Raw genomic sequence first — 25,905 nt, 5'->3', positions numbered from 1 at the left:
TTGAGTAAGTGAAGACAAGCGGGTATGCGATCCCTGGGTGGAGTGTTGGGAGCGATTTGGGTAAAAACCAAAGTGTGGCCATAAGAGATGAGATCCAGGACCCACTTGTCTGACGTGATATTTCTCCACTGGTGGATATGGATGGAAAACCTTGCACTGGTTGGGAAGGGGGGAAATATAACTGGTACCCTGTTGTGATCCCTGCTTGCAACCGGAGTTGCGGGCTTGAGACGCTGGCTTTTGTCTGGAGCCCTGTCTGGAGAAACAAGCTGTTTTTTGTCGGTAGGATTGTTGTTGGTATCCTTGACGATATTGTGGCTGGTAGGATTGGTAAGTCTGGGTACGTTGGTAGTTTCCTCTGTATCCAGAAATCCCACGGCCTTGAGCTCCCCGTAAGGGCACTTTACGGTACTGAAGGGTACCTAGCGCTTTGGCAGTATCAGTATCTTTCTTTATTGTTGTAAGCGCTTCATCTATGTGAATAGGCAATCACCGTCGTATGCCATGTCTAAAATTTTCGACTGTACTTCTGGGTGAAAGGATGTTGCCCTTAGCCACCCCTGGCGTCTTAGAACGGCAGCACCCGCTAGTTGGCGAAAGCTTGTAGTGGCTATATCCATAGTGCAGTCTATGATTTTAGCTGCTGCTTATTCTCCTTCTGCAAGGATCTTATTAAACTCTTCTTTATTCGCCTCTCGAATAAGGTCTCTCATTGTCCCCATATTGAACCACATTTGCCGATTGTAGCGGCCCAAGATGGCTAAAGCATTAGAAGCTCTGACAGAAATTGCTGCCATATAGGAACATCCTTTTCCAGTGGAGTCTAGACCCTCTTTATCTGGTGGAGATGTGATGGGAGTAGATGGGTTTTCTGATCTTCTTTGGGCTTCATGTGAGATCACAGAGTCTGGCTTGGGATCACCTGTGAGACATGTAGGAGAATCCTCTGGTGCTCTGTATGTTTTGTCTAGTCTTGGGAACACCAGAACCACAGAAGCTGGCATCTTCATTACCTTAATACCCTCTTGCCAAATGTAATCTATGATAGGTATTGACCTGACTGTCTTTCTTGATTGTTCTTTAAAATCATACAGAAAACAATATGATTGTCTTACAACTGTAGGCAAGTAGAATCTGGCTATAGCTTTGTCCATTATATTATGGAAACCTCCAATATCCTCTGGAGGTGAGTCTGAAGGACGAGGAGGGGACGGTGTTGGTACTACATAATTATCCCATTCATCTGTAGGCAGGGGAGGATCATGGATTTCTCCCTCCTCAGGCTCTTCTTCAGAGGTAGTAGGATCCTCTCTAGGAGGCAGAGGAATTATGGGACGTGGCGTCAGTCTTGGTGTGGCAGGGGGAGGTGGTGGTGTCATAGGAGGCACCGTTAGAGGGGGGCACTGTGACGCTGTCCACTTGAGGAGGAAACCTCCTTTTGTAATCCGCCAACATAGTTTGTAGGTCCACTATTGGGGACGGAGGCAGTTGAGCAGGTTGTTACCTCGGTTGTTCATAGTATCTGGATTGATGATATTGAGTGTGAGGGACTGGATACTGTTGATAGCATTGCTCCTCATCGTCATAGTCTTAAACCTCGCCCTGACATTATACAATGAGTTTGGAAGGGCTATGCGGAGTCCCAAATGGACCATCATCCTTATCAGTGTCTTCCACATCTAACAGAAGAGGAAGGTAGTGGAGAAATATTTGGTGTTCGAAATTCAATTTGTGTTTCTTGTAGAAATGGAGTTGATGGACCTGTAGACTAGATTCAAATTATCGTCGACGTTGCTGTCGTCGAGGCGTCGACAGTGGAATTATCGTCATCGATGGAGTTATCGTCGACGGAGGGATTGCAGTCAATGGTGGTGTTTTCGTCGACGGTGCAGCTTTTGCCGACGTTGAAGGAGCCGTTGATGATGGAGCTGTCGTCAATGTTGTGGTCCTCATTGACAAAGAGGTTTTTGTTGACGATGAGGTCTTTGTCGACGGTCTCGTTGATGATGAAATCTTTGTTGATGGTGGTGTCTTCGTCAATGAAGTCGTCGTCGACGATAGAGGTAACATTGAGGGTATGGAACCTTTAATACTCGCTGTCAAAATAGTCAACGCTGTCGACCGTCTCGACGACGATAGAGTTGTTGTTGTCAGTGTTGTTGAAGTAGTAGGCGTCGATAGCGAGCTTGACGCAGTGAAGATTTGTGACTGATTTTGCGCCTGGAATGACTTGAAGATTCTGGTTTTTCCATAGATGTCCCCGAAGAATGATGGGACCCTATCTCTGAGGAGACCTTAGGCTGTTTTTCCTTTTTTAGAGATTCTCTGGTCAGATGAAAGACTTTAGAACGTTTCCTGCTCTCTTCAGGCTGACCCTCAGGTGACTTGGGCCTCTTACGTGTCTCTGAGGACTTGTCGCTCTCAACATCTGATGAAGCACTCTGCTCCCTCTTCAGCCACAATAAAAGCCTGCCCTCTCTGTCTTAAGGGTCTTTGTTGCAAAAGTGCAGCATATTTTACACTGCTTTGCCTCATGATGGCGATGGAGGCAATAAATGCAATCCTTGTGGGCTTCATCAACATGCACTCTTTTCTTTCCGCAGGATTTACAAGGTCTAAATAATCCTTTATCAGACATTCTTCTATATAAATATAGAAACAAGACTTATCTACGAAAAGTTGAAGAACTGAGCAGAGCTCAGGGAGACTCCCTCACACACGACGTGCGGTGAAAATCTGAGGAATTCAGCCTCTCTTGGGAAGGTTCTAGGGGGTGTTGGTTGCTGATTGGTCATGTTTTGAGTTTGGTCCTTTTTATAAAAGGAGGTTGATAGGCTATTGAATACATGGTTACCCCAATGATAGCCTTTGGAATGTAATATTTACTGCTTTATTATATGTACTGTGGGACTCCCACTTCGACGACGGGGATTGATTCAAGCATGTGACTATGAAAGATATCACAATACTGGATATTTGGGAGTGCAAATTTATCAATGAAGATTAATATTAATGTGTTTACGTTAGCAAAAGTAGCCCACAAAACTAATTTATTGGACCTCACTGACATCTAAGAAAGATAGGGCCACATGTATCACATATTTTTTGCGGTTGCAAACGGCTGGTTCTCAGAATCGGCCTGTTTGCCAACGCAAAAAATGCTTTTCCTATGTAACAAACCCTATTTTGCGATTCGGTCCCGTTACTGAATTGCAAATTGGGTTTGTGATTTGGTATTTGGAAGGAGCGTGTTTAGGGCGTCCCTTACAAGTACAGATTCTTAACAGTATGTATGAATGTTTTGTGACTGTGAATGCAGTCACAAAACATTCACAATTTGCCACCAACTTCAAGTTGGTGGTAACCCATTCGCAAACGGAAAGGTGTTGAAAGCAATCACAAACATGGCAGTCTGCTGACTTCAGCAGGCCACCATTCCCGTGAATTGAAGAACTTATATTTGCAACATTAATATTATAATTCATATTAATGAGGTAGGTCGATTTGTGCCCCCTAGGATTCGCTAAATGAAACTCTTGGAGTGTCATACATTTGTAATAGCGATTAGCTAAATGTGATTCCCTGAAATTCACAATTAGATAATCGCTTTTACAAATGTTGATTTTTATTTTTTAATATCTTTATTGCATTTTATCTTTCCTTGTTCCACATAATCCAAACATTAGTACAAGTCGCACGTATAACAAGATCAGTATTACAATGTCCCCGTTTACACAGTTTAGAACATTTACATCTTACAGTTGTAGCTTGGTGTACATCAACACCTTAGTAGTTGACGTGCATTTGCAAATTAGCTTGGGTATCAATAACCCACGCATAACATCACCCCTAATTGAAGAGCGGGACATGCCGGTCATGTGTGCCTCTTCCCAACTGTGGTTGTCAATATGCAAGTATATCAATAGGAACAGAAGTGTATAGCCCATATGTGGTTCAGTTGTAGGATCACAAAACACAATAATGCTTGGGCAGTAAGAATCGAGTATCATAACTGACTGCAGTCAGTTAGTCAGTCAGTCAGATATCTTTATTCGGTTATAATACACAATAACCATGAGAGTACAGTAAAATCACATCATCTATTAAACATCAAGTAAATATACAATACAAAATAAAATTAAAGGTATCCAACTTCATGTAAATATCATACAAATAACTCAATACGACTTAAATAGTTATTGATTTCCGTGAGATAAAAAAATTTTTAAGAAAAGCCGAAAGAGATGCGACAGTAAAAATGATCTAACCTCTGGATTGCTAAAAAGGCAGGTCGGCATTGTCTAAAATTCATATACTTTAAATGGGCAGTATCCACCTTTTCCTGGGAATTGTATAAAACTTACAAAAAAATAAAATGTGAATGTCAGATTCATTAGACAGATCGTCACAAGGACACTTAATAATTAGCCTAGACCAATCGTTCACGATGGGGAAACTTAACAACCTGAATAAAATACCAAATCTAAGTGGATTAACAAAAACCTTTCAAAGTCTCTCATTTGTAAATTAATGTATGGTTGTGTGACATTTGTTGTCAATATCAATAGATGTGGAGTCACAGCTTTTTTATTGAGTTCCACGTTTACCCTATGTTCCTCCAGGTAATTTATACATAGTTTTTTCAGCTCTTTCCTTGAGATCAAACTCAGAATGGAGGGTTCTTCATAATACTTCAAAAGACCAATATTCCCAAGGAATGTCTTAATATACTGTAACCATCTCATCTTGTGGGCACAATCAAAATTGATAGCGTCCCTCAGAATGAGACAATTAAAAGTACATTCCTCTGTGGACCCAACCCTGTGCCACAGAAGAACCGGATGTACCTTTATAATATCTTCCAAGTACAGCAGATCAAGTTCAGTATGACAATTTAAAAGTGGACACACTGTCCGGTACTGAGAGCAAATATCTTAGGAATTTATTTTCTATTACTTGGAGGATAGTCACATTAATATACCCCCAAATTCCCGCCCCATATGTAGCAATTGCAACGCAACTTGCTTTATAAATAAGCAGGAGTTCTTTAATAGGTTTCTTTCCCATTTTCTTACTAAACGAATTAAGCGCTACAATAGATTTTAAAAACATCAGCCGCCTGGTTTTTACTGCGTAGCACCATTGACCAAAACAGTCAAACAAAATACCCAAATAGGGAAAAGTTTGAGTAAAATCTAATGGTTTGGAGTCAATATACATTGTTTTCTTTAATTTAAGTGTACGTGGACCACAGTTCATACAAAAAGTTTTTGTGGAATTGACTCTCAAATCCAAGTTGGTCATAAAAGTAGCAAATGATGTAATCATTTTTTGTATTGCAAGCAGAGTCCTGGCCATCAATACTGAGTCATCAGCATAAATTAATGCTGGTATTGGACGATTGGAAGCCAGTGGCATGTCCTGTCATTCCTGCAGTAAGATTTTTTCTAAGTCATTAATATAAATAGTAAATAAAAATGGGGCCAGCACACATCCTTGGTGTACACCCCTGGTGTACACCCCTAGCAATGCTAAACATCTTGGTGCATTCACCATTTTTTCCAAATCTAATAGAGGCCCTTGCACCGTTATATAAATCCTTAAGGAATTGAATAATGTTATCCGCCACCCCCAAACGTTCTAAAATTAGCCACAACTTACTGTGGGTCACACAGTCAAAGCCGGATGTAAGATCTACAAAAGTTACAAACATCCTACCACCTTTGGCTTTAGTATATTTTTCCAGGAGGATATGTAAATTAAGGCACTGATCTACAGTCCCGATACCTTCCCTAAAGCCATATTGGAGGTCACTTATTATCTTATGCTTGTCTGCCCATGTTCGTAAACGATTTAAAGGATTTTAACTGTCGAGTCTAGCAATGATATAGGGCGATAGCACGCGCAACTAGTCCTGTTTCCCTTTTTAAAAATTGGCACTATAATAGACCCGTACCAAGTTGATACCAATCCCACAGAACAAGAGTGTTAGACCTGTCTGGCTTTTGCGTAGTCCCTCCAATTTATTATTTATTTTGTCCCCTTTTTGCCCCTCATACCCTTAATAATTTTTGTGTCCACTAGCTTTTCTAGGTGTTGGTCAAGGGGATAGGTGTTCTTTTTCTCCCCCTCATAGTTTTTCACCTCAGGCCTAGAGGCCTGTTCTGACAGAAGTAGTTGGAGTCACAAAATGGTGGCTACCAACTGCCCTAACTGCCAAACCCAGAACTTGCCCATAGACTAGTATAGGGCGTTCCAGAACCTTCTGGTCCCTTCTGGACTCTTGAGGGTCAGCCTATAAAAGGCGGAATGCTGGACAGCCATTTTGTCTGTCAGTGAGGAGCAGCTAGAGTGAAGGCTGAGGTCTGGTAGGGCTAGGATCCTGAAGGGTGGATTGCTCTACAAGGGTAGCCCTCTGTCAAGGCTTTTCCACCTCCCATCTCCTGTTGTCCTAGCCAAGTTAGTTCATCCTGCTGACCCTGGACAGTTAGGTGAAGGGGTTAATTCCAGTAGTCTTTGGAGCTGAGAAGGACCCTGCCCTGGGAGCTGAACTAAGAGTTCCCCAGTGCCCTAAGTCTGTCCAGTAAGGAGGGATAGGGGTTTAGTACTGAAGAAGAGCTCTGTGGCTCTATTCTGAAGGAGCCCCCTTTTACCCCCCCCTCCTCGCTATAGTGTGAAAAGGAAGCACTTCCTCTGAACAATTTCAAGAATCCCTTACCACTGACTGGTCCTGTGGTGTGTGGCAAGCCTCTTAGCCTGTTAGGTGGAAAGCGAGGGGCTAGGAACTCGTTCTCTTCAGTAAAACGGGAGCGGTACCCCTGGGGCACCGATCGCGCTCTGTGGCAGCGCTTTCCCCGAGGTGAGACGAGTTGGCATGTTGACTGACTTTTTAGCGCTACCAAGCATGATCCCAGCTGAGCCGGGTGGCTGGCACAGGAGGGGCCTAGGGTCGAGCAGGCCTAGGAGAGAAGCGTCCTTCCTGGGAGCAGGCGCAGTGGAAGGCGGCCTCAACGCGAGCGCTACCTCGCATGACCGCGAGTGTATTGTCCCCGCCGATCGACGCTGAGGAGGAGCGCCGGGTGCCCCCGCAGCCAGAGAAGGTGTCCCGCCTTTTCCCTCTGCTTGCGCGCCACACGGAGGAGCTGGCCCGAGCAAGGAGGGATAGTTGAGGGGCCCGGTAGCGGTGGGGGAATTCCGCTTGATCTGTGCTTCTCCGCTCGTGTCCCTCAGGGAGCAGTTAGCTCGAGGAGAGCGGAGGGGCCTGAGGAGCTGAAGAGTCTTGCCAGCGCTGGGCTCCTTGGAACTGCCGAGTGACTTCCCCATCGTCTGGCGCTGATAAGCTTCACCTGACAAATCGACTATAAGTAAGGAGATAATCTGAAGGGGGAAGGTGGCGCTAGAGCCTGCAAGGTGTTGATTTAAACTTTGGTGGTTCTCCCTCAACTGTGGTTAATGAGGCGGGGAGTAGACTGAGAAATCAACCTACCAAGAGTGTGCTGGAGGTACTAATAATTTGAGGAAAGTTATAAGTTCCTCTTAAAGCTTATTGGTGTCAACATAGAACTTGGGCATTTTTCTACGCTCTTCACTGTGTATGCCCTCACTTTGTGGAAGAGGTACAGATAAGGGAGGTAAAGGTTTAGACACGAAAGTAAAAACAAAGCCAGTAAAGTAGGAGACTTATGTAATGAAAAATACTATTGATGATGATTTTTAATGCCAGTTAAAACTGCTAAAAAGATTTCTATTAATTTCATGACATCTGCATTTGCATGTACTGAGTTGTAGCTTTTCCCAAGACTTAAGCGTATTGTTATTTCACCTGACTGAAAGTGTTATTACTGATTTCATGACAAATGTAGTGTACTGTTGAACCTAGTTGATAAATTGCTTAGCAGTTTAAAAGTATACTTGCTATTTCCAAGACAAACTGAAGTGTATTTAGTTGTGAATTCTGAAAGTAAAAGAGCAAAGATATTATTTTTATAAACCAGTACATATTTTTCTAACAAATTGGTGTAGTGTCCTTTTTAAGTGTTATTGCGTGGATTTACTGCTGGGTGGTTTGCAACCTTCACACTTGTGCCTCTAGGATTGCATGTCTTACCCTAGGCCAGGCTACCTTAGGTGACCTGTCATCCCAGGTTCCAACAGATTGGTGGCAGCGGTGGGATTCTGACTTGGTTGCAGCTACTCATTAGTAATTCAACGCAATACACTGGCCTACACCAGGAGTTTTCTCCTTGCGGCCCTCCTAATTTGAATTTTGTTTTTCCAAAGTTATTTCTGGTAGTGGGTGGAGGTTAACCTCAGGTCACGCTTCTTGGTTCTCTCCTGAGTGCTCATTTAATCCCATAGTGAAAGATGGAATTAAATTTTGAAGAGCTAGAGTCCTACACTGTGACCCAACTCAAAGAATGGTGTCAGCAACAGGGGGTATTCTTTAAAAAAGGTGCCAGGAAAGGCGAGTTACTGACAAGCATAAGGGCATGGGTGGAAGCTCATTTAGTGGAGGAACCGGACACAGAAGGGAGTGACAGGGACACTGTCCTTGAGACTGCAATGTTGTACCAAGATCCAAGGGGGAATCTGCTGACAGGTCCCAGGACACCTTTGAGGGTGGGCAGCAGCGTCTCGGAGAGGGGTTTAACTGACGCCGAGCTGGAAGATAGGAGGGAGGAGAGGAGAATGAAGTTGGAATTAGCTAGAATGGAAATGGAGAGGGAGGACAGGAGGTTAGCCCATGAACGAACCATAAAGGAGCTAGACCTACAAGCCTTAACCCTAAGGTCTCCCAATCCAGATAATGGTGGCAGCGAAAATAAAGTGAATACCAGGGAACCCAGACCCTATCTACCCAAGGATGTCATTGCCAGTTACACCACAGGCGATGACATTGCCAAATGGTTAGCCGCATATGAAGTTTCTTTAAGGGCTCACGGGATCTTAGAAACTCACTGGGGGGGTGGGCTGTATAAATACATGCCACCTGCTGGCAGGGACACCTTGTTGGCTCTGGAGCAGGATGAGCAAACCCACTACCCTACAATGAAGGTGGCACTGGTGAAAAAGTTTGGACTTACCCCTGAAAGATACAGACAGAAATTCAGGGGAAGTCACAAACGGAGTACCCAGAATTGGGTAGATTTCTTGGATTACGCCAAGAAAGCCTTGGAGGGTTGGGTCAAGGGCAGCGAGGTGAAGGATTATGAGGGGCTGTACGATCTATTTTTGAAAGAACACCTCCTCGAGAAATGTTTTCCCGAGCTGCGCCAACACCTGGTGGACAGCAAGCTGACCAATCCCCGGAAGCTTGCAGAGGAGGCGGATACCTGGGCAAGTACCCGGGTGACCTCAAAGGGGACTGGAGGGGATTCTCAAAAAGCCGGACTGGGCGCCCCCCGGAGAAGGAGGGGGGAGATAAAAAGAAGGAGTTCTCCAAAGGTCCCCAAAATAATTTCCAAGGAAAGGGAGCAGGTTTCACCCCTAAGGCGAACCCGCCCAGAAACCCTAATCCTGGCCAAAGCCAGCAGCCAAGGGTTCTCCACTGTTTTGAGTGTGTTGGTGTTGGACATTTTAAGGGAGATGTCAGATGCCCAAAGAGACCACCCCCTCCCACCGGAGGAAAACTACCGGGAGTAGCTAGTGTAGCGTTCGGAAAGAGTTGCCCTTAGATAAGGGGGGTGAGTGGGCGGGTGTCACCTTAGTGTCCCTGGGAGAACGGGAGATGGTTCCAAAAATCCAGGTGCCCCCAAATACTGCAAAGTATGGGCAATAGGTCACCATCAATGGCCAGAGAGGGGAGGCTCTGAGAGATACAGGAGCCAGTATGACTATGGTGAGAAGTCAACTGGTGTCTCCAGAGCAGGTGGTTCCCAATGTACTCCACCCCGCCGCGATGGCTGACGGCAGAATGGGCCACTATCCAGTGGCTGAGGTTCCCTTTGAGTGGGAGGGGGTTGCAGGTTCACTTCGAGTTGCCGAAAGCCCTGCCGTGCCAGTCGATTGTCTGTTGGGGAATGACATGGAGCACAACACTTGGAGAGAGGTGGAATACCGGACGCATTCTGCGATGCTGGGTACACCTGACTGGGCCTGTGCAAGCACACGGTCTGCAACTGCCCGGAGAGGGAGTTCGCCTAGGTTGGAGCCTGGAACAATGGCCCAACCCGCTGCTAAAAAGGGACAGACCCGGAGACAGGAAGAGCCTGCTCCGGCTTCCACACCCCATGTGACAGATCGGCCACCTGCGGTGGTGGGCCAGGAGTCCGTGGAGGGGGAAGTAGACTCTCTGGAGGATTTACCCATCCCTGCTGAGTGGCATATGGAGGGAGGTCCTACCAGAGAGGAATTCTGTAAGGGGCAGAGGGAGTGCCCTACCCTTGAGGGACTGAGGCGACAGGCTGAAGCCCAAGCAGCAGGTGATGTTACGGGACACTACCATATTTACTGGGAGGATGGACTCCTCTACAGTGAACCCAAGGTACCCTTACCTGGTTCGTCAAGGGCCTTGGTAGTCCCGCAACAATACCGAGCCTTTCTGCTGGAATTGGCTCAGGCTATACCTCTGGCAGGACACTTAGGCCAGGACAAGACCTTTGCTCGGCTTGTCCTCCACTTTTACTGGCCTCAGATGAAAGTGGCGTCCAACACTTACTGTCGGACATGTGTATCCTGCCAGGCCAGTGGGAAAACAGGGGTGAAGCTGAAGGCTCCCCTGGAACCACTTCCAGTCGTTAGCACACCCTTTGAGAGGGTGGGCATCGACATTGTAGGGCCTTTAGATCCACCAACCACAGCTGGTCACAGGTTTATCTTGGTTCTGGTGGATCATGCCACACGGTACCCAGAGGCAATTCCTCTGAGGACAGTCACTGCACCTGTGGTGGCTAGAGCCCTAATGGGGATCTTTACCCGAGTGGGATTCCCCAAGGAAGTTGTGTCCGACAGGGGGACCAACTTCATGTCAGCTTATATGCGGGCAATGTGGAAGGAGTGTGGAGTGACATACCGGTTTACCACTCCTTATCACCCCCAGTCAAATGGACTGGTTGAGAGGTTTAATAAGACCTTGAAGGGCATGATCAGAAGTCTGCCCGAAAGCCTGCGGAGGAAATGGGACGCCCTCCTACCCTGTTTGCTCTTTTCTTACAGGGAAGTGCCACAGAAGGGAGTGGGCTTCAGCCCCTTTGAACTTCTGTATGGGCACCCTGTACGCGGTCCTCTCAGCCTGGTGAAGGATGGTTGGGAGAAGTCTCCCAGGAAACCCCCCCAGGATGTGGTGAGCTACATGATGGCCTTCAGGAGCCAAATGGCGAAGTTGTGGAAGCAGGCTTCTGACAACTTGGAGGCCAGCCAGGCAGTTATGAAAGAGTGGTATGACCACAACGCTCACCAGGTGGAATTGGAGCCTGGCCAGAAAGTGTGGGTGATGGAGCCTGGAGAGCTTAGTGCCCTCCAGGATCGCTGGACAGGCCCCTTTGAAGTGTTGGAGAAGAAGGGTAAGGCCACATACCTGGTGGACCTTAAGACCCTTCGACAGCCCCTACGGGTGCTGCATGCCAACCGTCTCAAACCCCACCATGAGAGGCCCGAGGTCATGTTGTTGATGGTGACTGATGGGGAAGAGGAAGCGGAAAGCAAACTTCTCCCAGACTTATTCTCGTCTCAAGAGAAGGATGGGTCAGTGGAGGGAGTGATTCTCTCTCCCACTCTAACTCCTGAGCAACGGGAGGACTGCCGCCAGATCCTGGAGCAGTACTCTACGTTGTTCTCCCTTGTCCCGGGAAGGACTCACCTGTGTACCCATGATGTGGACACAGGGGACAGCCCACCAGTGAAGTCGAAGACCTACCGGCTGTCCGACAAGGTGAAGGCTAGCATCCATGGAGAGGTTGCCAAGATGCTAGAGCTGGGAGTTATTGAACCTTCTAACAGCCCTTGGTCCAGTCCGATGGTGCTCGTGCCAAAAGCCGCGCCACCAGGCACCACACCTGAACTGAGGTTCTGTGTGGATTACCGAGGACTGAACTCAGTGACAAAGACTGATGCTCATCCGATCCCTAAGGCGGATGAATTAATTGACCGGCTAGGAGCTGCCCAATACCTAAGTACCTTTGACCTCACTTCGGGGTACTGGCAGATCTCCTTGACAGATGGAGCAAAGGAAAGGTCAGCCTTCTCCACGCCTGAGGGACACTTCCAATTTTGCGTGATGCCCTTTGGGCTCAAAAATGCCCCTGCCACGTTTCAGCGGCTGGTGAACCAGGTCCTCCCAGAACTTGCCCATAGACTAGTATAGGGCGTTCCAGAACCTTCTGGTCCCTTCTGGACTCTTGAGGGTCAGCCTATAAAAGGCGGAATGCTGGACAGCCATTTTGTCTGTCAGTGAGGAGCAGCTAGAGTGAAGGCTGAGGTCTGGTAGGGGTAGGATCCTGAAGGGTGGATTGCTCTACAAGGGTAGCCCTCTGTCAAGGCTTTTCCACCTCCCATCTCCTGTTGTCCTAGCCAAGTTAGTTCGTCCTGCTGACCCTGGACAGTTAGGTGAAGGGGTTAATTCCAGTAGTCTTTGGAGCTGAGAAGGACCCTGCCCTGGGAGCTGAACTAAGAGTTCCCCAGTGCCCTAAGTCTGTCCAGTAAGGAGGGATAGGGGTTTAGTACTGAAGAAGAGCTCTGTGGCTCTATTCTGAAGGAGCCCCCTTTTACCCCCCCTCCTCGCTATAGTGTGGAAAGGAAGCACTTCCTCTGAACAATTTCAAGAATCCCTTACCACTGACTGGTCCTGTGGTGTGTGGCAAGCCTCTTAGCCTGTTAGGTGGAAAGCGAGGGGCTAGGAACTCGTTCTCTTCAGTAAAACGGGAGCGGTACCCCTGGGGCACCGATCGCGCTCTGTGGCAGCGCTTTCCCCGAGGTGAGACGAGTTGGTATGTTGACTGACTTTTGAGCGCTACCGCGCATGATCCCAGCTGGCACAGGAGGGGCCTAGGGTCGAGCAGGCCTAGGAGAGAAGCGTCCTTCCTGGGACCAGGCGCAGTGGGAGGCGGCCTCAACGCGAGCGCTACCGCGCATGACCGCGAGTGTATTGTCCCCGCCGATCGACGCTGAGGAGGAGCGCCGGGTGCCCCCGCAGCCAGAGAAGGTGTCCCGCCTTTTCCCTCTGCTCGCGCGCCACACGGAGGAGCTGGCCCGAGCAAGGAGGGATAGTTGAGGGGCCCGGTAGCGGTGGGGGAATTTCGCTTGATCTGTGCTTCTCCGCTCGTGTGCCTCAGGGAGCAGTTAGCTCGAGGAGAGCGGAGGGGCCTGAGGAGCTGAAGAGTCTTGCCAGCGCTGGGCTCCTTGGAACTGCAGAGTGACTTCCCCATCGTCTGGCGCGGATAAGCTTCACCTGACAAATCGACTATGAGTAAGGAGATAATCTGAAGGGGGAAGGTGGCGCTAGAGCCTGCAAGGTGTTGATTTAAACTTTGGTGGTTCTCCCTCAACTGTGGTTAATGAGGTGGGGAGTAGACTGAGTAATCAACCTACCAAGAGTGTGCTGGAGGTACTAATGATTTGAGGAAAGTTATAAGTTCCTCTTAAAGCTTATTGGTGTCAACATAGAACTTGGGCATTTTTCTACGCTCTTCACTGTGTATGCCCTCACTTTGTGGAAGAGGTACAGATAAGGGAGGTAAAGGTTTAGGCACGAAAGTAAAAACAAAGCCAGTAAGGTAGGAGACTTATGTAATGAAAAATACTATTGATGATGATTTTTAATGCCAGTTAAAACTGCTAAAAAGATTTCTATTAACTTCATGACATCTGCATTTGCATGTACTGAGTTGTAGCTTTTCCCAAGACTTAAGCGTATTGTTATTTCACCTGACTGAAAGGGTTATTACTGATTTCATGACAAATGTAATGTACTGTTGAACCTAGTTGATAAATTGCTTAGCAGTTTAAAAGTATACTTGCTATTTCCAAGACAAACTGAAGTGTATTTAGTTGTGAATTCTGAAAGTAAAAGAGCAAAGATATTATTTTTATAAACCAGTACATATTTTTCTAACAAATTGGTGTAGTGTCCTTTTTAAGTGTTATTGCGTGGATTTACTGCTGGGTGGTTTGCAACCTTCACACTTGTGCCTCTAGGATTGCATGTCTTACCCTAGGCCAGGCTACCTTAGGTGACCTGTCATCCCAGGTTCCAATAGATTGGTGTCTAGCGGTGGGATTCTGACTTGGTTGCAGCTACTCATTAGTAATTCAACGCAATACACTGGCCTACACCAGGAGTTTTCTCCTTGCGGCCCTCCTAAAAAGTCGAGTGAGTAGTGGCACCCATAAATTCATGTCATTCTTAAAAATGTCCACCGGCACCCCATCGTGGCCCAGAGCCTTTTCCCCCCCAAGCTAGATTTAATGCTCGAAATCACTTCTTCTACTGTAAAATTCAAGTCAGTAGCATTTTTTGGGAAGTTGGGCGCGCCCTGCTTTAATACCTCATCAGATATATCTTCAGTTGTGGTACGTGTGCTATAAAGCGTTTTAAAAAAGCGTACCCATTCATCTTCGGTAATGACAATCACAATCCTTGCCCTAGAGTTATTGTTAAAAAAGGAAGCATTTACTGCCTTCCAGAAATCTGTCATATCACGAGATTGTGAAGCATCACATAGAGCTTCCCAAGCCTCCTTCTTCAAAGCATCCTTTCTCCTCTTTTGAGCAACGTTGTATCTCCTCCACAGTTCCCTAATCAAAATCATATCCCCGACGGGGGAATTCAAGGCATGTTTAAGATTAGAATATGCCTTGGTACACATGGTGTCAAACCAGCTAGGGTTTTTTCCTTTTTGAGTTCTTTACTTCAACCCATAGTCAGGCCTTTATTTGTGCCGATAATATTAGAATTATTAATTATTTCAGTGTTCTCACCTGTCCCACTCAAGCAAACATCAAAACTAGGTTTACAAGTCTTAATTAATTTATAAAGAAAATCTTCAGGCACCACCCTAGACCACTTCAGTGCATATCCGTTCTGTCTTTGCAGGGCGACATTGTTGGAAGAACGCCTAGTTTCTTGATCATTCACAGGGTCACAAGACGGTTTTACAACTTCGACCCTTAAAGGGAAGTGGTCACTCAGGGGATTCTCTAGCGTTTTATATCTCAAGACATTATCTTCACGATATGTCGAAATCAAAATAAAATCAAGTATCGAGAATACCCCTCTGCCGTTAAAAGTAGGGGAAAATGGCATTTCCGGTTGACACATTTTGTTTGCGAACCCCAAATAACATGTAAAAATGATTTCATTCAAGAAGTCCCCAATTTCAGAATGGTCAAAATGTGTCAAATTCATATCTTTATCTAGCGTAAGGCCACAAACCCCCCTCTCTCCCCTCATGCAAAGTGGACAGTTAAAATCACCCCCCCACACAACAATAGACTCTTTAGTATCCTTGCCTATCGAGCTGCAAATATCGTTTCTCAGGGTTTTCAAAACAATTGGAACATCTCCTGAGGGAACATTATTATAAAAGTTCATAATCAATAAACATAATTTTTTATCAATATGAATTCTAACCACATGATAAAAACAATTATTATATAAAATCTCTATTTTATCATATTTAAAAAGGTTGGCTACATAGGTGCAAAGCCCACCTTTGGCTCTGCCTCGTAATGAGCTAATAGCAGGATTAAATATGGTTTTAAAACCAATCAAATGGTGCGCATCTACTGTCCAAGTCTCTTGCAGACTGACAATATCGTATTTATTAACAAGTTTCACCCAATTATAATTATACAACTTAGATCTCAAGCCAGCATCATTCCAATACAAAATAGACCAAGTATCCATCTTAGTCATATTACTGCTGGTCCCCGCAGCTACTAAGTTGCCAGCATTATGCACTTCATTAGACCTTTGTTCCGTAATTTCTATGTTATTCTCTGTATCTAGATGTACCGCCTCAGTAACCGCTCTAGTTCCTGGGAATTGCTGGATAAAACCTGGAGTTACATGTTTGCCCTTCGCCATTTCGGGTGATATCTTTTCCGGGGGTTTCTCATTATCCTTCTCCCCTATCGGTCAATCTACACACCCTAGCCCAGTCAGGCAACCGTAACGGTTACTCTTTGGTACATTAAACCTGTTTCCCAAAGGGAAGCTGAAGCCATCTCGTTGCGTATTATAACGGGAGGGGCCATTAAAAGTGGGAAAGGGTGGAGGATAAAAGTATCTTAAGTCAAAGCAACAAATACCCTCCATTTTCCTTTGATGATAGGAGCCACTTAGATACTGTACCACACGGGGATCTCTAAAATTCACGATGATTCAGTCCCCATCCATGTCCTTTGTTCTATGGCCCACCCAACTTACTCTGCGAACATTTAATATTTCGCAATGCAGATCCGGTCTTAGTGGTCTGTTCCGACTTAGCCAATACATGGTTTTATTTTTTAATTCATGATATGTTTCAGTTTTATCGTGGTTCAGCTCTGGCACACCTGTTAATACAGCTACATACAGTGTTGACTCCGGGGGGAGGTCCAATATTTGACCACTACCAGTACCTTTAGTTCTCTGTGGAGTGGCAGTATTGGGCATACTCCTTATATCCTTTAGTCTCATGTCGTCCCTAGCTCCCAGACCTTCCTCACATTCCCCTCTTACCTGGGGCTTAGATCTACCTGGTGATGGCTTATTACCCGCTGGAACGACATTCGCCCATCGTGGTGACTCATTATTATGTGAAACAGAGGTTTCAGATGGTCTAGTTTGATGGTTAAAAGGAACAGTGGTTGCCTTTTTGAGTTCGGTTGGCCTACTCTCGAACAATTTGCTCAAAAGTGCAGAGTTTGCCCGAGTTGCCTGTTCGAGCAGCTCTAACTTATCGCTAATCCTTTTCGATCTCTCTACTAATGGTAGGATTAGAGATTTCACCAATTGTTCCATTTTTTCCATGAAACCCTCTCTACTGTCAAGATTTGTACACACTGATTCCACCACGTCTTTGTGAGATGAGTTACATAAGGGCGCGCGATTCTGGGCATGTTTGATTGTGGTGTTACTGCCCCAAGTTGTTTTTGCCGCTACCTTAGGGATTCTAGTGGCTTTTGTCTTTTTGGCCCAGCCTCTCTTCTGCAAATTACCACCTGCTTCCTCTTTACGTTAGGGCCCTTGTCCACTAGACGGTTGTGTGATTTATTGACTCTGGTGAGTGAATTTGGTAAGTGATTTAATACACTAGAGCTAGAATCAGACGATATATAGGTTAAGGAAGAATCACTGCTGGCAGCGATTACACTGGAATCCACAGTGACTAATCTATCTGGCTGATGTGCGATTCCAACTTCTACAGGAACATTGGGTGTACTCGTTTGCTCAGGAGACGGTGCAGCCGCTATTGCCCCCAGTGACGAACGCTTAAGATACATCGGATCTAAGGACAGTCGTCTTTTGGTTAAAGCAATTTCATGTTCCAGGACCGATGTGGCCCTGACAATGAACGCATCTAGCGTTCCTGTAACACCACCGCCCTTCCATGTACTTGCTGGCATCTTCCCTTTCCAATTTTTCAATGCCATCAGCCTCACAATTGGAGTATCAGTACTGCGAAGGTACAAAGTAACAGTTCTAAAAGGGCGAATTATACAGTCAAATACTTTCAATTGATAAGATTATAAATGAGTCTTACAAAGAGATCAGCGTTCGGGGGGTGGCCCAGCCCAGTCTGTTCCTGTCTCGGACGGACTCAGACAGGCCCGCCCTTGGCCCGGGCTTCGCCCGGCTCATCCCGTGCGCGTCCCGCGCCGCGGGGGGAAGAAGCTCCAATAAGTACTAGGTGGTGGGAGGGGCTTCAGCAACACGTTGGACCCAATACCTCCTGGGTCTCGTGGCAGTAATTGCTAGTGCCCCAAGCAGCCTGGATGAGAAATGAACGCAGCATCTCCCGCAGAGCGGGAGACGCAAGGAGTTGCAGGTAATTCCTTCCTTCCTTCCTGGTAGGTGCCGTTCAAGCCCCAGAACAGCCTCACTCGAGCTATGCGCAGCGTCTCCCGCAAAGCGAGAGACGCAAGGAGTAGTTAAAGCCCCCGGTCGTCGGTATGGGGGGCTTCAGCAGCACGTTGGACCCAATGCCTCCTGGGTCTTGAAGTCCTTGTGGCGGTAATCGCTAATGCCCCAAGCAGCCTGGATGAGAAATGAATGCATTGTCTCCCACGGAGCGGGAGACGCTAGGAGCTGCAGGTAATTCCTTCCTTCCTTCCTGGTAGATGCCGTTCAAGCCCCAGAACAGCCTCACTCGAGCTACGCGCAGCGTCTCCCCCTAACTGACTGCAAGATATCCATATTTTAAACATTTTAACCACAACTAACGAAAACAAAATAAAATCAAAAAGAAAAGGGAGATATCCAATGCTGAGAGGAATATGTATCTAGTATATTAGGTGCCTTTCGAGTTCAGTCAAGTCTAGACTTGTGTGTTTGTATTGGAAGCGAGCTGCTTTTCCTGAATCACATATAGTCGCATGGCCACCAGGGTATCTTGTATCTAAAGTCGTGTTTTGCCATGATGGAATGTGGGGTCATTGCCCACCCCGACAGCGATGGCCGAGGCGCTTAGTAGATTCAGAGAGTCTCTCGCGCCCAGACAACATGCTAGTCACTATCTCCTGTCCGTTGCGTAGGGGATGTATGCATTGTGGCCTTAGAGTGTGTAAGGGCTTTGAGGATATCATCAAAAGCCTGTGCGATGGGATACTAACGTAACCCTGCTGTTTCTTCCCTATGTAAAATAGTGCTCTCCCCATGCGCCCAGATCTCTAGGGATTTTAGCCAGTGGGGCACCTCCAGTGGTTTCTTGTGTTTCCACCTCTTGGTTATCAGTCGTTTCGCAGTTATGAGGCCTAGGTCACGGAATCTAGAGCTTACTTTATTAGTTTTTGTTTGTTTGTAAAACCCCAGAATACAGACCTCCCATGTGTTGGGTACCTCGGTGTTAGTGCTGTTTGTAAGTGTCTCTGTTACAGTGTGCCAGTAGGATAAAAGTGAGGGGCAAAACCACAGCATATGTAGAAGGTCAGCGCCTAGGAGATGGCATCGCGGACAATCAGAGGTGTTAAAGCATTTGTTGATCTTATCAGGTGAGAGGTACGCTCTATGTAATATATATGTTTGTATAAGTTTAAACTGTGAATTGCGTGGTATATGTGTGGCACCGGCTAAAACATGTTCCCATTCATGGTCAGTCCAGGGTCGGCCTTTGTCCTCAGTCCAACGTGCACGGAGCCTCTGTGGTGATTTCATTACATGAGTAAGTAAGGCTTGCACTAGCCAGTGGATCATGTGTGACCCCTCCCCCATCACATGCAGATACTGCAACAGCTGATGGGCCGGTGGCTCATTTGTCAAGTCTCCCCATGTCGATGTCAGTGTCCGTATGATGGCTGCATGTAGAAGGAACTGGCCTACCGGTAAGCCGCTGTCTCCCGTCAGGGTTGCGAAAGGCATAAGGGCACCTCCCGCGTATAGGTCTCCTAGCGCCTCCACTCCCGCTGCGGTCCAGGGTGCCAGCACTACGTCTGTAACAGATTCTCTGCCTCTGGGTGTCCCGATAAGCGGCAGCATTGGGGCATAAAGGATTGTATCTTTTGTTAGCTGAAGGCTCCTCCGGTAGCACCTAATTCTATATGCATCCGTGTCGGGCAGGAGAGTTTCGCCATTGGGTGAAACAAGCTATAGATTTGAGTCTGCATCCATGTCGATGACTCCGTCGCCGTGTCCGCCAGATTCTTGCCACTCAGCCACTATGTAACCCATTGTAGTTGCGCAGCTAAGTCATATAGTTCCAAATGTGGGACTGCCAAGCCTCTGCTCTCCGGTGGTGTGTACAATGTCTGTAGTGCTATCCTGGGTCGCCCCACATTCCAGATTAAACCTCTGATTAATCCCTCCAGCTCCCGAAATAGTTGTACCGGAACATATACCTGAAAATTTATAACAGTCTCAACAGTACTATCATCTTCGCTTAAGTAATACGGCTCATCACATTGAGAGGCAGAGTCTTCCAGAATTGTATCTGCGCCCTTACGGGGGAAATGGCACGCACTAGGTTACCCTCCAACATGTCTGCTGGGGATCTATAGATATAGATGCCTAGATATCTGAACGTGGTCGGATACCAAGCAAGCGCAGTCCCGTTAATAACTATATCAGTCGCGGCCATGTGTTCATGGAAAGAACAAACGCCCAATTTAGACCAATTTACCTTAAGGCCTGACACTTCCTAGAAGCTACGAAATAGCGTGGATATGGCCGGAGGCACTGCATGGAGGTCTCTTATGTACAGCAATAGGTCATCTGCATACAGGGACACTGTGTGGAGACCATCATCCAAGCGGATACCCCAGTCTACGCCGCTCTCACGGAGCAGTGCCGCTAGAGGCTCCATGGCAAGGGAGAAGAGCAATGGAGATAAAGGGCATCCCTGCTTGTTTCCACGTCTGACTCTGATCATGTCATAGATAAGCCTGCCCGTGCCGGCCCGTACTGTGGGGTGCTGGTCCAATATTTGCACCAGTTGCAAGTACCCGTCACCCAACTCGTACCTACGCAGGACCGCAGCAAGATAGGGCCACTCCAACAAATCAAAGGTCTTCTATAGGTCCAGCACCAAACATCCAGACCGTGGCCAGTTCTTCGTTGCGTACTTTTGGACCCTAAATAGACTACGTATATTAAAGGAAGTGCTCCTGGCTGGGACAAATCCATTTTGATCTTTATGTACCAAAGTCGGTACAAACGAGGCCAATCGTTTAGCTAAAGCAGAGGCGAGTATTTTATAGTCTGAGTTCAACAAAGCCAGTAGGCGATAGGAAACAAGGAGTTCAGGGTTTCTACCCGGTTTTAAGAGGGATATCAGCGTCACCTCATTTTGCGTGGGTGTGAGGGCTGAGTCATCCAGAGCTGCTATATAGACCCACAATAGATCCGGTATCAATATGTCCGAGTAGGCTTTATAAAATTCAGCCGGCAGTCCATCCGGACCCGGGGATTTACCGTTCAAGAGGGAGAAAATACTATCGCTTATTTCCTCCGGTAGCAGAGGAGCACCCAGTTCCTCTTGCTGATGCTCCGTCATTTGCGGCAGCGTCAGGGCAGAAAGAAACTTCCGCATGACCGTGTCTGTTGCTAGTAGGCAGGACCTGTACAGCGTGGAATCGTGTCCTACAAAGGCATTGTGTATATCACTCTGGGTATGCACTGTGACGCTGTGTGCATTCCGTATGGATGTCACCAGCGTGATGACTGCATCCCGCCGCATCAGCCACGTCAGCAACTTGCCAGGCTTGTCTACCATATGGTGGGTGCGCGCCTAGTGTGCTGCATAGTTCAAATTGCAGAGCCGATCTAGCAATCTGGAATGTTCCTCTTGGTCTCGCGCCAAGGACCCATCGCTGTCACCCTCTAATGCCTCACCCTCCCTGCGGAGCAGGTCATTTTCAAGGTCACTAAGTTCAGCCTCTAGCTGCCTCTGCATACCAGCTTGCGTACAGAGGCAATCACCTCTGATCACTACCTTAAACGCATCCCATTCTACTTGAGGCATTGTGGCTGTCTTGGTATTGTCTTCAAAGTATTGTATGATATTAGTGGCTAATAGGCTCCGGAAGGGTGCAACCAGTTGTATATTCGGTTGCAACCGCCAGGTTGGAATTGGCGGCCGGGGGCGTTCCCATGACACCTCTAATATATGTGGATTGTGATCAGAATGCGTCCTGTCTAAATAATAGACTGCGGATATATGTGGGAGTAGCTCCTCTGAAATCATGTAGTGGTCCATCGGCACATTTAAGTCATGAGCACCTGAGTAGTAGGAATATACCTTCACATGGGGGTTGCAATGTCTCCAGGCGTCTCTGAGGCGCCATTTTGTTGCCCAGTTGGTTAACACCTTCATGGCATTGTGTGTGCTCGGGCCCGGAAGGGGTGGGCAAGAGAGATCTAGTCATACATCAAGTACACTGTTATAGTTCCCCCCTAATAGCATAGGCACATAATACCATGGCGCTAAAACTCGCGATATAGTGTTAAAGTAAGCAGCCTGCTCTGTGTTGGGAGGGCATAATGATGCAATTACGATCTGCCGGCCATCCAATGTGCCCTTAACTACAACATACCTGCCCTCAGTATCTATCAGCGATTGTGTGATGTTAAGTGGGACCCCTGGTCTCACCCATATTAGCGCGCCACGTACAAAAGCTGAATATCCCGTGGCATACAATTGGCCACGCCATCGGCAGTGCAAGCGTTGGATTTCTGGTTTGGCCAGGTGTGTCTCCTGCAGAAGAGCTATTTGTATGTGGTGCCGCTTAAGGTATGAGTATATCCGATACCTACGTGATGGTGTATGCATGCCCCTCACATTCCATGTACCTATTTTAAGCACAGACATAGCTCTTACAATGTATTAAGTGGCCATGCATCTGTAGCAGGCCAACAAACACGTGCAGTGTGAATGACCTTGAGAATCGCTTTTACAAATGTTCATACATGTTATCCATAACTTTTTAAAAGCTGAACTACATCTCTCTTGCTTGATTATTTTCCTTTTCACAAAATAAGATGGAAATGTTCTCTATTCCATGGTGTTGTTTATTTTCTCTGTAATAACTAATGTGCTGCGGAGGAAGCCTGCATGTCATGTTTCAAATGTTCAAGGTTGATGCTGATTCCTGGTCATGCAGTGCTCCATTCAATTTTTCAGTGGTTTATAGTACAGTGATGCAATGTCATGCCCCCTTGTATGTAGATTAGAGCTACTCAGAGATTATTTATTTTGTGAGGGTTTCAAGTGTAGGACTGATTTACGTAATAGCATTTCTAAAATGTTGATCGATTTCTATTAATTTATCTATCTTTATTAGGACAGACCACTGTGCCACTTGCAGCCATGCAAGGGCATGGCTTTCTATGACTGTGAAACTATAAAATATGTTGTTTTTGGGGTATGTTCTAAACTTTTCAGTCACTTTTTTTGAGACTTCTATAGAGCCTGTCCTTATGACGTACTGCTCTTTGACTTCGTACTTAGCTTATTTACAAGTCTTTTCCTGTTGGTCCTCCTATTCACACTAGACTTACACTTTTTTTTAACCTATTATAAATGGTTATTGATTTGAACTAAGTAATCTTTTTTCCTTTCAGTAGTATGTTTTTTTTAAAATTTGTATTAAACCCTTATGGTTTAGACTTTGAATCTTGTCCCACATGGTTTTTCCTGAGTGGATTTCTATTTGTTGAGGACTCTTGTACTTTTGGATTCCTACAGCCCAATTCGTTCAATCATCCCTTTTACTAGTGATCTGGTGCACATTCAGGTAAATGAACACGTTGTCTTTCTAACCTAAAATAACATGTTATCAATATTTATCTAATCCTGGAGAAATAAATGTGTAACACTACAACTGCAATGAAACTTTATGACTAAAGCAATGCCAAAAATAATGGAGGAAAACAAAAATAAAGCCAACAAGACCACCAAAAGTTGTGGTCTTTCAAAATACAACACTGTTTATAATAGAAGCAGACCAAGAAGGGGCACATATGTCAGTAACACACAATACAACCATGTCACAAAGTGAGCAATATCACTCCACACTGGAATGCTCAACAAAAGCTGCGTGCGCGTATTCCCCCTGTATCGCCAGCAAATCATACATACTCCAACAGCCTATGTGCGACTGTATGCATTGATCTTTGACAATGAAATCATTATGCAGTTCCTCATGAACTGTGAATTGCAAGCTCAGCCTCATAAACCGATAATATGCGCATTGTCACGTAAGTTACGACTTTGGTGTAACTCTACAAGGTGTGCTTTCTCACCCAAGAGTGTCAAGGGTGAACTTGGTCAAAGCACCAGCATTGAATGTGAAAGTATTGCTTTTGTGCTACTAACAATCCCATGTAGGGATCAGTGACACAGTGGAAACAGCAACATACCTTATTTCGTTATTCACAGTAAGATAAATGAACACATCTAAATTAAAAGTATTTGTTGCTACAGGGACAATACGTTTCTCAGTACATCTACAACAACTATATAGACTATAAACAGCAAAAAGACATGTTTTAAATAACAAGAACAAAATAAACATTTCTAGCATCGCTAAAGTGTCATTTAAAATGTTATCTATAACCTAAGAGCCGAATGCCTACTTCAATGCGCTGTACTTTAAGAGCATGGAAGGCAGAGCAACTTGTGTTCTAGAGTTTCTTGGGGAGAAGAGACGCACTGCATACCTTATAGACAGAAAAGGCTGTCTTTATCAGCAGACGTGTGAAGCAGTGGTGGCTGCCTCGGAACGGGGGTGGTGGGCGGGAGATAGATAAACTAAAAACTTACCTTCGCACGCCTCTCTTCCGCCAGGCCCCTGTACTCTCCTGCCTGCATGAGCAACGTCGAGATTGGTCTGAGCGGCCTGTTTGGCAACTCTAGCGGTGCCTGGTAGTCTAGGCATGTTCTCCATGGGGCTGTGCAACACAGCCCCGTGGAAAACATGCTAAGTGCCTATGATGGTTTGGCCGGCCAAACCGCCATGCGCACTTAGATGGGTTGAGACCACTCCTCACTCTGTTCTGGCATCACATAGCCCAGCCCCGCCCTGACCTGGCTTTGAGTCCCACAAAGAAACTTAAAATGATAATAACGTCCTTATCATTTTAGCCATAGGGTGATGCTACTCTGCCTTAGCACCTTAGCAGAGGAGCCGCCACTGGTGTGTAGACAGTGTTCCCTGTGATGGACAAACACCCGCTGTGGTAGCAGGCAGTCGGTCGTCCTCCAGGACTTTGCTCTCTCAGCTTCAGAGAAGATGCATCATCTGCGAAGTGTGAAGAGCGCAGCAGCAGGTGGGTGAGACCCAGACAAATGACGATATTGTATCTACGTCATCAATCGAAGAGCTTGACACTCACAGATCCTATAACGAGAAGGGCTGGTGACATCTGCGCTTAAAGGCAGACGTGACAATGATTCTGTACAAAGCAGGGAATATGGCGCCTTCCATTGTCTACGTTAAGGGAGATGGCGTCTCAATGAACTGAGATAGAGTTAGGGCCTGCATAAGATGGAATCGGACCTTAGGGACTTTATGACAGCATAACAGTCCAAACGGTGCATAAAACCTCCTAAAAATCCATTATGCCACGCTCTTTCTCTTTCCTACTGTATCTGATGTCTGTTCAGTCCTCCTGCATATTGCGAGGACGCCATTCCACTGGTACACACAAGCCAGTCCTCATCGGACCTTGATGAGATCAACACAATGATAAAAGTATTAAGTCTCCTTTAAAGGAAAAAGATAACAAAATGAACTAAAGATGATAGATGTGTGACTTCCAAAAAGCAGAAAACAATTGTCAGAAAAAGGAATGCTTGTGAATGAGAATCTTAACACAGGATTCTCCCAGAGTGTTCGGTTTCAAACACTGACATCACTGCCACTCAGTAAGAACCCGGCACACTAGTGTCAATGATGTTATAACTCACCAAGCTCAGGCAGCTGAGTGGGGTCTTCAGACACGGTCTCAAGCTTTGCCAGGAAACTTCGAATTGCTTTAAATGCCTGAAAAGAAGAGGAAATAAAACTTACACCAATAGTAATTAACCAAATGAAACTTTCTTAAACAAGATCCTGAGTAACATAAGAACCAATACATTACATAAAGACTGATTCCAGTTGCTTGCTCGGAGGCCTTTTCTGAAGGGGGGGGGAGGGGGTCTTCGAGCAGTCATTGGTTTCTGGAGTGTATAGAACATGGGTACTGTCATTTATTCCAAGTACCCATAGCCACAATAATATTGCACTCCAGCTAGAAAACTAAAATGTTCCCTTAGGGCACATGGCTCTTTCTAG

General features: G+C 46.2%; 1 protein-coding gene across 1 annotated transcript in view; it reads right to left on the bottom strand.

Moving 5' to 3' along the window:
* SCYL1 (SCY1 like pseudokinase 1) overlaps positions 1-25,905 on the bottom strand; it is a 1,168,528-nt gene that overhangs the window by 444,539 nt on the left and 698,084 nt on the right. The window contains exon 12 of the mRNA XM_086938572.1: positions 25,539-25,614. Within this exon, the coding sequence (XP_086794698.1) occupies positions 25,539-25,614 (76 nt within the window). The remainder of the gene's footprint in view (positions 1-25,538; positions 25,615-25,905) is intronic.

The sequence above is a fragment of the Lissotriton vulgaris genome, chromosome 9 (assembly GCF_964263255.1).
Source record: "Lissotriton vulgaris chromosome 9, aLisVul1.2, whole genome shotgun sequence".
Classification (NCBI taxonomy): Eukaryota; Metazoa; Chordata; class Amphibia; order Caudata; family Salamandridae; genus Lissotriton; species Lissotriton vulgaris.
This window is presented reverse-complemented; position numbering and strand designations above follow the sequence as displayed.